Here is a 12,213-nt window from a genome sequence, read left to right on the forward strand (position 1 = left end):
AAGGATCCCCGCAAGCTGTAGAATTACGGGCTGCGGCTTTGGCATTTCAGTATTTTCCAGGCCCTCTTAATCTTGTTACTGATTCGGCATATGTGGCAGCCCTCCTTCCCAAGCTAGATATGGCTGTCCTTGGCCATGTCAACAACCCCAAGCTTTTTGCAATTTTGACTTTAGTTTGGGAAGAGATTCGGAAACGCCATTCTCCATATTATGTTATGCATGTTAATAGCCATACTTCCCTACCTGGTTTTATAATTGAAGGCAATGCTAGAGTTGATGCTCTAGTTTCTGTGGCTCTGTCAGTGCCTGTTCATGATGTCCATCAGCAAGCCCGGTTAGCCCACCAAATCTATCATCAGAATTGGCGATCCTTGTATCACCAGTTTGGCCAAAAGGGTCTCTCTCTCTCAGGCTGCTGCACACAGTATTGTTGCAGCCTGTCCAGACTGTCAAAAAGTTACTCTGTGCCAAATTATGGAGTTAATCCTAGAGGCCTTCAAGCTTTACAACTTTGACAAACAGATGTAACTCATTACAATGAGTTTGGCAGACAAAAATATGTCCATGTTACAATAGATACATATTCTACTGCAATGATTGCTACTGCCCACACAGGTGAGACCAGTCGTGACGCCATTCGGCACTGGCAACATGCTTTTTCTGTGCTCAGTGTCCCTCTTGAAATCAAAACAGACCGTGGACCTGCCTATAGTTCCAGGCCTGTCAGTCAGTTCCTTTCCCAATGGGGGATCTCCCACAAATTTGGAATTCCCCATTCCCTATGGGCCAAGCCATTGTTGAACACATGAATAGTACTCTTAAATGCCAACTTGCAAAACAAAAAGGGGGAATGAAGGGAATGACCCCAGAGGCAAAATTTGAGAAAGCATGCTATGTTTTGAACTTTCTGAAAATCTCTGCCGACCATGTGGTGCCTCCCATTATGCAACATTTTGTGTCAATTGGTGACAAGCAGCAAAAGCATGAAGGTATCTTAGTACACATGAAAGACCCTCATACCGGGCATTGGTCGGGACCGCATGAATTGTTAACTTGGGGGAGAGGTTATGCTTGTGTTTCTACAGATGAAGGTCTGCGATGGATACCTGCTCGCTGTGTGTGGCCTGAGCTTAGCATGCCAGACCGTGGGAGCACTGCTGCCGCCAGTCAACCCAACAACCAATGTGTGGCCTCCTTACTGAACCAGTTCTTGTTTGGTGTGCCCTTCCTTGAAACTGACTTGCAGACGTTGTTGCAAAAAAGTGAATGTATTTGGGGAATGAAGAATCTTACTGAAAGTCTTGATATTTTCGATAATTGATTACCTCTGTATAATGTTAACCCAAAAGAAGTCAATATTGTTTGCACTTTGAATGTCAATAGTTGCCTTTATGTAGATGCTAACGTAGTAGGAGGCTATGATGGGACCATGACACCTGCATAAATCAACATGTGAACATGCTGATAAGCATCATGCGTTTAAACGCAATATAACTTTGGATGAAGCATGTGATGATGTAGTTGATTTATGGAACTGATGGGAACGTATTGCAGCGGTTCTTCTCTTATTCGAAGTAACAGCAGGGAAAGCATTAAAGAGTTAAATCACCTTGTTTGTTAGGCAGTTAAGAATGTGAGTCAAATTTGCCACTATTACATACAAAACAGAGAAACTATTAGCTTTTTGTTGTTGGCTCAAGAACATAGCTGTGTGGATTTTGATGGTTTATGCTGCATGGATTTTAGGTGCCCCATTGCAGCAACATGTTACCAAAATTTGAGAAAATGTCAGCCTTTTTGGCATCCATTCACTCAATTGGCAGTATTATTTGTTTGCTATTGCCTTGGTTGCCATCATGTTTGCAAGGGCCCTGCAGAACATGACAAACCTGGTACTAGCCGGTCAAAAATCAAAAAGGGGGAATTGTTGGGGTCTGCAGCGGGTCTGCAGACAAGTTAGTTGACTTCAAAGACTTAGCCGTGTACCTTTAAGACAGCCACAAATTGTCAGGTCTGTAAACAGGATGTGAAGAACCGGAACTTAGAATCACAGCATACGAGCACCTACAGCAACAGCAAATAGCAAGCAAGAAGAAGGACACAAAAACCTATCAGGGTCTGACACCTGCACTGTCTAAGATATATAAATAGTTTGTATAAACAATAAAGGCCATTTTGTCCGAACCCAGCCACGCAGACATAGTGTTTTTTTCAGTCTGCCTCGACTTGCATCACCACAAGAAACAACTAAAAACATCAGTGTCCTGTCAGCATTGTTCTCACATCAAATCCAAAACACAGAACTGCACCAGCTTCTAAGAAGAAAATTAACTCTATCCCAGCTGAAACCAGGACAGTTGGTCAAGCATGATTTCCCCTTTGTAAATCCATGCTGGCAACTCCCAATCATCTTCTTGTCCTTCATAGCTTGGCTTTGGCTTTCCTAACACCATCACTGTACACTCAGTCTTTCTTCCTCCTGGGTTGCCTGACCCTGCTTCTACCTCTTGTATACTTTCTTTTTATGTTTGAGCTTTGTCAGGAGCTCCTTGTTCATCCATGTAGGCCTTTCGCCACCTTTGCTTGATTTCCTGCATGTTGGGATACACCATTCTTTAGCTTCAAGGAAGTGATCCTTGAAAAATCAACCAGCTTTCCTGGACCCCTTTGCCCTGTAAAAGTGTCTCATAGGATTATTCTAAGCAGAGCCCAGAAGAGGCCCAAGTCTTCTCTCTTCAAGTCCAGGGGTTTGATACATCAGTTCTTGCCAGGAGGAGGAAATGAACACAAAGCTGAACCTAATCACAAGCTCTTCTATAATTTTATATATGTGCTCCTTAAAGTAATGAAACTGAACAATATAATTTGAAATTTAAAGCTCCTATTTCTTTTTTTTCCAGCTTGTGGGAAAATAACTGAAGACCACCAAGAAAACTGTTCAGAAGAATTGCATCATATTTTACTTTTATTATCACTTTTTTAAAATTTATGAATTTTTAGGTATGTGCTCTCTCATGTCTACTGATATCAGACTCCAGTGATATCAACTGCAGATCTGACAAACCTTTATTTTTCACAAGAGAAGTTAAACGATTTCCATTAGATGTTCAACTTTGCCACATAAATGAGGACAAGTAAGTCTCCAAGAACTAGAAATATGAAAAAGTAGTTTAAGTAGTTTCATTTAACACAGTACCTTTGTTTCTGCTGCATGGGTTGCTGTCTCATAGCCATATATTGCATGTCCTCTTGTAGCCGATTAAGGGGAGAATCTGGTTTGACACGAATCCCATAATAATGGTATTTGGAGTTCCCCCTTTATGAAAGAACAAAAATAACATTAGTTTTATGCATATATATCATACTCACTTCACAATTTGCCTTGACTGGAAAATAGTACATAAAATTTAGGCTTGACTTTCCTCTTACTCTAGTATAAAACTGTTATAACTCCACCAGCTACTGGAAAACAGGTCACTTAAACTATATTTTCCAGCACTTACTGTTAGACTTCATTTAAATAGAATAAGGAAAGTAAAAATAAAATAAATGACTTATGCAGTCATGGTGAATAGAAGAATTCCATAAATGGGTATGCTTGTTAGTGAGTGAGGGTTTGTGTATGTTTCACTAGTCAACTTCAGTTCTGATCAGCTGGAGAAGAACAGAATTGGGCTATCTGCGTTCATGTTTATGTGAATGCTATTGAAGTCTATATGGATGCTGGTAAAGGCATTGCTCTGTTAGCTTGTATGGTTAGCTGTATTAGTGTCATGTGGTGTTTATCTGCATCTTTGAAACACGTGTTCAGTCTCACTGCTAGCTAGACCTACAAATGGGAACAGCAGTAGCTGCACCCATTGGGTTGAGATGGAAGATATCTGGGTTTTAAGAGTAGACAGAATGTGGCTATAGCAGACCAGGAGTCCCCTGGGTCCTGAAGTCCACTGGATTTGGCAACTCCCTTAACAGGTTTTAAATATTTTTTATTTATTTGTTTGCTTGATTTTTTTTAACATACAAGCTTCATGTTCACAATTATTATTGATATTTTCTATTATACTTTAAGACTTCATTAACGCAAACCTGGTTCCCAGTCTTCTGGTCCGTAATCCCATGAAGATTGACCGTATGAGTTTTCCAAAGGAGGCAGCATTGACTGGATCTAACTTGTGCTCCTGACAATGACGTAAGTAATGGTTGTAAAGGGTACTTCTGGGGAGACTCACTCCTTCTGCAGTTTCATAGTTGTCTAAAAGCCATTGGAGCTATATCAAATATGAAGGAGTGAACATATGTAAATTCAGTATTACTCTGCTAAAAAAAATATCTTAATTGTACAACAGAGACCTCTGGTTTTTTAGACCACTCTTAAGGCCTGTTTAATACAGTGACTTTGTTCTTCAAGCAAATATAATCTCTTTAAATCTCTTTCAATGTTAGATATGCCATGATGCCTTAGTATCTTTTAGAATTACAAGGAAATACCAAAACTCATTGCCCTTGTGAGCTCAGATAGCTCCACTTCTAAAAATATTTCAGATTCATACCATACATTAACATTTTATGAAGATATTTGTGCTTTGGAGACAAATTGTTGGAACTCTGTGGAAATAAAATAATCGATACAATTTATATTGCAGGAAAAACCTAAAAGGAGTAAGTTAACACATTTTTAATTCTGGAATGTTATACTATTTCTCTTCACCTGAAATTAAAAAAATTCAAAAACAAACAAACAACAAATTAAAAACTCCAGTACTTCATTTAACTTAATAGTGTTTATTTTCTTCCAAATACAAAGAAGAAACTATCAAATACAAGGTAAGAAGCAATTTAGATGACATGAAAAATAACTGGTACATCTATAAAATATTATGGGCCCAATCCCTTTCTGTTGTAGCCTGTTTGCCTTTGACTTCAAAGAGGAACATAATTAGTATTCTTTGTTTTCCCCATGCAATTTAACATAGAATTTTGGTGAGCAATTTTGGAAGCATGTAGGCAGTTTCTAATACAACATTGTACCTTTGTCTAGAACAAATAGTAAATAACATACAAGCAAAACTCAAGTAAAATGGTCACTTTAATGACATTTAGCAGTATAGGAGAACAACAGAATAAAATGGAAATATTTTTATAGTGGTCATATGTAAATTCTGTGGTTTCAGGTTTTTTGGGATGCTAACATTTTACCTAGTTTATACCCCTCTCCCCCCATGGTTTCATATCCTTGGAATTTCCCTTTAATTTCAGCTTGAACAATTCGCAAAATTTGTTTGCTGCTAGTATGTACTACTTAATTACTTAAGAAAGTAATTATACTAAAATGAATCATCATGAACATCCAAATTTTACAGGTTCACAAATCTTACCAAAACTCTGTGCGTAGTTTGAGCATCCAATAAATCCCCAAGCCATGGATTTGTTTTTGGCATTTGGAACAAAATTTTATTCCAATATGCTGGAGCCTCACACAGTTGTACAATCCATTTCAATTTAGTCCACCAAAGCAATTAAAATGACCAGGATATGTGTTTAAAGTACAGTAAAAGATATACAAAGTGTATGTGACATTTAATGCACTACTCTGCAGGGTTATTTACTAATAGATCACTGAACAAATTCTGTTCTACTAATGTTCACTATAACTTGTTATTTAAAGAGCATCAATATAAAGATTTTAATGCCCTTTACTTGTTAAATATGTTTCCACTCTGACCCTTCTTTATTGCAGAACTACTAGAAAAATTTAGATTATAATTAATATATTGGACATACAGTTCTGTTTAAGTCAGTTGTGAGCAATTTACCAAGCACGATACATGAAAAATGAAAAAAAAAAAAAAAAAAAAAAGGAAAACATTTACTCCAGACCTTTCAAAGACCATCTTCATGTTTACTTTATTACAGAAAACATCACCAGAATTATTATGCTTAGGTTTCTAAACAAGAGCTCTATGTAAAGATGCAGAGGAAGCAAAATCTACCTGGTTCCAAAGATGGATGCAGATACTGTTGTGCTTTAAATAAACATAACAAAAAAGTGCAGTTCATCTTTATATCAACTTGTAGATATAAATGCATTACTAAAAAAGTCTTAACATGCACAAATGTATCTAATCTTGAGCATTTACAATTCTGAAACAAAACCTAGGAAAAATATTATTGTCAAATTTTACGCTTATTTCAGTGTATTAACAAAATCATTTCACCAATCACCTAAGTATATCTTAATTATACCATTCAACCTTTGTAATTTATCTATACTAATTAGATTATGGGATATGAGCTATTTCTGTTTTACCTCACAAAGAAAAAAATGATTGACAAACAAAGTTATTTCCAAATTAATGTCTAAATATTACATTAGACTTTTTTTCAGGTGAATTACAATTTATCAGGATTTATTTAAGTGCATTTTACTAATGATCTGTATTTCAAAGTTATTCTTTCAACCACAGCTTGGCATTAGCCAACAATGGAAAAGCAAAACCCAAGATATGTACAAAATAAGGATTTTTTCTCTAGGGTGAAGATATTTCAATAACAAAAGCTTGAAGTGATTATTTGGTAGGTTTCAATATGTAAAGAAGAGTGCCAATAGCTGAATACCTTGTAAAAAGGTAAATAATATGCAGACATGATAAAGTTACTGCAAACAACCTTAAACATATTTTTGTATTTTCAGAAATGTAATTCTAAAATTGAAATGTCCAGACTTTTTCTGACTTGTTGATTTATAATATTAACAACACTGGAATGGATGAAATGGTTTACATAGAACAGGTATATTGACTCCAACTTCAATGAAACTTCAATATTAAGAAAATATTAGATTATAAATTAGTTAAGTCAATCGCATGCAGAAAAAAATCAGGAAAGGAAATAAAATAGAGGAAAATGAAAAAAATCATTAAAACAAACCGGTATTTACTTAGGTAACAGAGCACCACCTTAAGGAAGATGATAGGACTAAAACCATATTTACTGTCCTTATTTGAATCATAATTCAATAAATGTTTTTAAAATTGGGAAAACATCCAGTAAGTTTTATCTGGGTTCCATTAATTTCTTCCAAAATTACTGAGGCTAGGAAAGAGCAATTATTACAGCAAGATGAATGGAGGTCTTTTTTTTTTTTTCAGAGAATCAAGAATAGATCCCTCTATTTGTCTTTCAGTAGTTTTGAAAATACCTCAAAACAGTTAAGAAATATCAGCATAAGACAACCATAACAGACAGGTGCAAATCTCATTAGGAAGATATTTTCATAGAATCATAGAGTGATTTAGGTTAGAAGGGCCCTTCCTTTAAAGGTCATCGAGTCCAACCCCCTGCCATGGGCAGGGACACCTTCCACTAAGACCAGGTCGCTCAAAGCCCCATCTGACCTGGCCTTGAACACTTCCAGAGATGGGGCATCCACAGATTCTCTGGACAACCTGTTCCAGTGCCTCACCACCATCATGGTAAAGAATTTCTTCCTTATGTCCAATTTAAATCTACCCTCTTTCAGTTTATAATTGCTACCCTTTGTCTTGTCATTACAGGCCCTGGTAAAAAGTTTCTCTCCATCTTACTTATACACCCCATTTATATATTGAAAGGCTGCAATAAGGTCTCCTTGGAGCCTTCTCTTCTCCAGGCAGAGCAACCTCAACTCTCTCAGCCTTTCCTCATAGGAGAGGTGTTCCAGCCCTCTGATCATTTTTGTGGTCCTCCTCAGACCCACTCTATCCCACTATCTATGTCATTGATGAATATATTAAATAGTATTAGTCCTAGTATGGACCCTTGAGGGACACCATTCATTACTGATCTCCATTTGGACACTGAGCCGTTGACTGTAACTCTTTGGATGTGACCATCCAGCCAGTTCCTTATACATATAACAGTCCATCAATCAAAGACATCTCTCTCCAATTTAGCAGCAAGAATGGTGTGGGGGACTGTATCAAAGGCCTTACAAAAGTCTAGGTAGCTGACATTTATATCTCTTCCCTTGTCCACTGATGCAGCCACTCCATCTTAGAAGGCCACCAGATTAGTCAGGCACGATTTGCCCTTGGTGAAGCCACATTGGCTGTTTCTAATCACCTCTCTGTCTTCCATATGTTTTGATATATCTTCCAGGAGGATCTGTTCCATGATCTTTTAACTAGTGCATGACACAGGAAATAGGTGAATAAAGTTTTCTGATGTATAAAAGCTTGCCCTTTAATTCTTACTGTTTTCAGTGTGAAGATTCTGGACTTCCTTGTCAGATTCAAGTCAGACTTATCAATTCTTTGTATATCTAATTTTTAAGACAGATTTTTGGCATTTTGAAAAAAAAAAAATATCATCCATTTAATTATGATATTAAAATAATTTTAGTATATTTCTAGGTTGTCTTAAATCAAAACAATTATTTTAAATACATCCAAAATGATCTAAAAGTCCTTCTTCATATTTTACAGGATTCAATTTCCCTCACCCAATTTTAGCATTTTCGAAGAAAAATAATCTTTTAAGAAATCGTACTGGCTCCTGCTGTCATTTTCTACCATGATGATAAACTTTGACAAAACAATTTTGGTTTTCACCTCCATATAACCACATTCTTGGGGGGGTGTGTCAAAAAAATCAAAATAAGTGTATAGCCTCTACCCAATTTATTCATACATTCATATCACAAGCAATTTTTATATTTCTATGGTAAAGAAATACAAGAATCTGCAAAAATATGTGATGCAGTATGTATAGAAATTTAGCAGCATTAAAAATTACAAAACTATTTATACTAACTGAAGATAAAAACATGTTGTTTACATAATATTTCAAGAAAGACTAGCACTGTTTATAAACAAACTTTCTTCTATACCTAAAAGTTATATATAATGGCTTTACCACTATATTTGCAACCATCTTTTTATGCAAACACATTCAACTTTCTCTTATGGAAAATTCCTAACTACAGGATTTGCAAAAAGACAGAACAAAGCAAGAGGCAGAAGAATAATACATATTAGAGATTAACAGATTGTTTTATTTTTTTCATCTCATCAAATGGATCTTCAGAATTCTTATATTGTAATAAACTTATTCAGAATAATAGAAATATTTAAAAAGAAATCTAAAGAAAATTTTTTTATTCAAAGCGTGTGCTGCTTCTTTCCCCCTTCACCTGTTCCTAAATTATTATATTGGGTACACAAATTGTAGAAAATTATTTTAAAATGTCAAACCCAGACAGTTGAAAGAAATTATTTGATTATTTTTACATTTACATTAGGACCTGCAGAACAGTCAAATACATTAAGCTGTGTTAACACAATACAGAACCTAGAAAAGAAATGCACCCTATAATATGTCATGACACTTAACCTGAAAAAATATGACAGATGATGTAGATTACAAGCAACTAAAATGGAAAGATTAAAAACAAAAAGTAGCAATACATTAACATTTAGAGGCAGGCTAAGTATACAGAACAAGCAAGAGATTAGCTTTCATGAAAGAAGAGACAACTTACATGGCTGTTGAGAAGAGAGCTTCTGTGAGTAGAAAGACCATCAGACTTTTGCAGTGTCTCAATTGCCATTTCAATCTGATAATAGATATCATTAAAAAATGACTCAATACAAGACAGTAGAAAAGGCTGATCAGAAAAATTCTGATAGATTGCCTTACATTCAACAGAAATATCTGGTTCAATCATGGCTAAGGGATATTTTCTGCTTAAAGGCCTCATCCTGAAGTCCCCACGAAGGCAAACCTCCCCAGTGAAGTCAGGGAGGCATTTTGCTTGCATATATACTGTAAGATCCTACTTTCAAAATCCAATTTACCTTCCTCCTTGCTCATGAAATAAGAGAAGTGGATTTACCAGTAAACTACATTGCAAACAGTAAAAATTACTGAACAGTCAATGTTTTCAGTAAAAGAAAAAAATCCCAGAATAAAATCCTAAGAAAGGCCTCAAAATTTCTTCCTCCAAGTATTTGAGAAAGATAAGTGCACACTCTGAATATGAATTAGAAACAAAATTTCTGCTCTCTGCAATTATGGAGTAAAATCAGAATCATTCCGTAGGTTTTCTACAATTAATTTCATTGGACAGAATATCACCCCTACAGCCTGTCATAGCATTCTTTAAATAACCAGAGCTCTCAAAGTAAATGAAAATTGGAGGTTTACAGACAGCAAGATCTATCCTTAAAAAAAGAAAGAAAATAATCAGATGGGTTCAGAATAATACTTTTAAAAGAAAAAGTATTATATACCACTAATTATACAGTAGTATTACAACTAATACGAATGTGTAAAGACAACCATACCCATTCCCATTCTTCCTCCCATATTAATACATCTCTTGATTAATTCTACAATGACAGCATTAAAAATAAAATTACAGTCTAACTGTAGTTTAGCTGCAGAGATAGAATAGCAAAAACATTGAAAGTGATGGAGACAATAGTATGTACAGTAAAAGAAGACATAATTAACCACATTAAATGGAAAAAACACAAAAGCAATGGAAAAACATCTGTACATTTAAAGCCACTTATTCACCCTGTAGACAGTTTTTAAGTAAGTCTTCCCTATACTTCTTTAATTTTTACAGTATTATCCAAAGACTTTATGCTGGTAAATTACACTACTAAAATGAGTTCACTCTATATACAACACAAACCTGTAAAACATTTCAGATTATATTTCAATTAGTGCATAAATACAATTTGCTTTCCCCTTTTCCTAAGCTAATCAAATAGTATTTTTACTGTAGTAATTCTCAATGAAAAGGAAGTCTTTCTTACAACCATCTAATATTAGAAATATAAGCCTTTTTATAAAAGCATACAAGTATCTCATTACTATGTAAGAACATATACTGCACTATTAAAAAAATAATATTTAAATCCAGATTTTTTCTTGCTTCAGTGGAAAATACTATTAGGTCAAACTATTCAATCAGACAGAAAAGGTGAAATTTAAAAGGATACAGAATGCTAAAAATGAAAAGGTTAAGATTTCATCAAACTAAGATCAACTTACTATATACTGCAACCATAGACTCTCCCATCTTAACATGATATTGTAACATGATACATAATTTGAATCATAATTCTGAATCTTACTCCACTGTTTGACAATACCTTGTCTACAGCATTACTACAGTACTGAAGTCCTGCCTCCTCCTGCTCATTCCAGCTACTACGCTATCTGCTGAAGACAATATATCCATGGCGTCAGAACCATAGATTTTAAAACCAGAGATCTTAATGATTATTATGATCAGCTTGTCTTATTTTTTGAATAATGTAGGCCAAGAAGTGTTCATTACTGCTAAAATCCATCATTAATCATTTCATCAATCTAATGAAGTATTACTGAACTAGAGCAAGTCTTTCAGAAAGACATCTGATCTTTATTTAAAGTGCTAAGTAATCTCCATATTCTAGTGTAACCTGATCCAATAGTAATTATTTTCATTATTAAACATTTTGTACATTATTCCTTGTCTAAATTTTGATGAGCTGCATTTTGAGCTTTACCTGCTACTGAAATATCTCTTGACTATCAGAAAACTTCTTCCTATGTAAGAACTTAACCACAGACAAAGCATCTCTTAACCTTCGCTAGTATGTAAATAAAACAGGCTTAACTTGAAGGCAGATTTTCCAGACAGTGAATCATTCGTCTTGCTCTTTTTGAAAACTTCCAGCTACTTCTGGATTCTCTCTCATTCCAGTGTAATTTATTTTTTAAATTCTCAAGCTTCCAGTAGGCTTGGGTCCTCAGACTTTCAAAATGTTCTATGTGAAACAGGCCCCTGCATGTGCAGGAAGTGCCAGCTACTTTAATGGCAAGTTATTAATGTGCAGAATCTGTTCCTTCAAGCTTTTAAATTCAAAGTTAGGCCAGGAGCTTAAACTTTGCTTCTGGAAAAAAATGAGCATGAACTTAAGTTCACCTTTATTCAGAGTAGCATTTAAGCATATATTCCAAATTAAATAGGGATTATTCTGAATAATGTTGAGTTTTTTTAAATTGTAGCCTTGACATTTTGAGAAAAATAATGAAAATAAATTTAACATTTAAAATTATATTCTACACATATAGAGATTAATTAATTGCATTCCTTACATTTCTAAGGACAAGCAGTCAGAAGTTACAAGCATATTTACAACTGGAGTGCCTAAATGACAAAAAAAACCCCACATCCAT

At 35.0% G+C, this 12,213-nt stretch overlaps 1 protein-coding gene and 1 long non-coding RNA gene across 4 annotated transcripts in view; one reads left to right on the forward strand and one right to left on the reverse strand.

Moving 5' to 3' along the window:
- Window positions 1–12,213, reverse strand: part of LOC129734916 (transcription factor RFX3-like) — a 194,651-nt gene that overhangs the window by 35,502 nt on the left and 146,936 nt on the right. For all 3 annotated transcript variants that reach the window (XM_055700327.1, XM_055700328.1, XM_055700329.1), the window contains exons 5-7: window positions 9,518–9,592; window positions 4,087–4,268; window positions 3,197–3,316 (exon numbers count right to left, since the gene is read on the reverse strand). In XM_055700327.1, the coding sequence (XP_055556302.1) occupies window positions 3,197–3,316; window positions 4,087–4,268; window positions 9,518–9,592 (377 nt within the window). The remainder of the gene's footprint in view (window positions 1–3,196; window positions 3,317–4,086; window positions 4,269–9,517; window positions 9,593–12,213) is intronic.
- Window positions 1,216–2,188, forward strand: LOC129734939 (uncharacterized). The gene is made up of 2 exons (XR_008730466.1): window positions 1,216–1,452; window positions 1,507–2,188. It is a non-coding gene; the product is annotated as an uncharacterized LOC129734939 (long non-coding RNA).

Source organism: Falco cherrug, assembly GCF_023634085.1.
Source record: "Falco cherrug isolate bFalChe1 chromosome W unlocalized genomic scaffold, bFalChe1.pri SUPER_W_unloc_1, whole genome shotgun sequence".
In the NCBI taxonomy this organism is placed as follows: Eukaryota; Metazoa; Chordata; class Aves; order Falconiformes; family Falconidae; genus Falco; species Falco cherrug.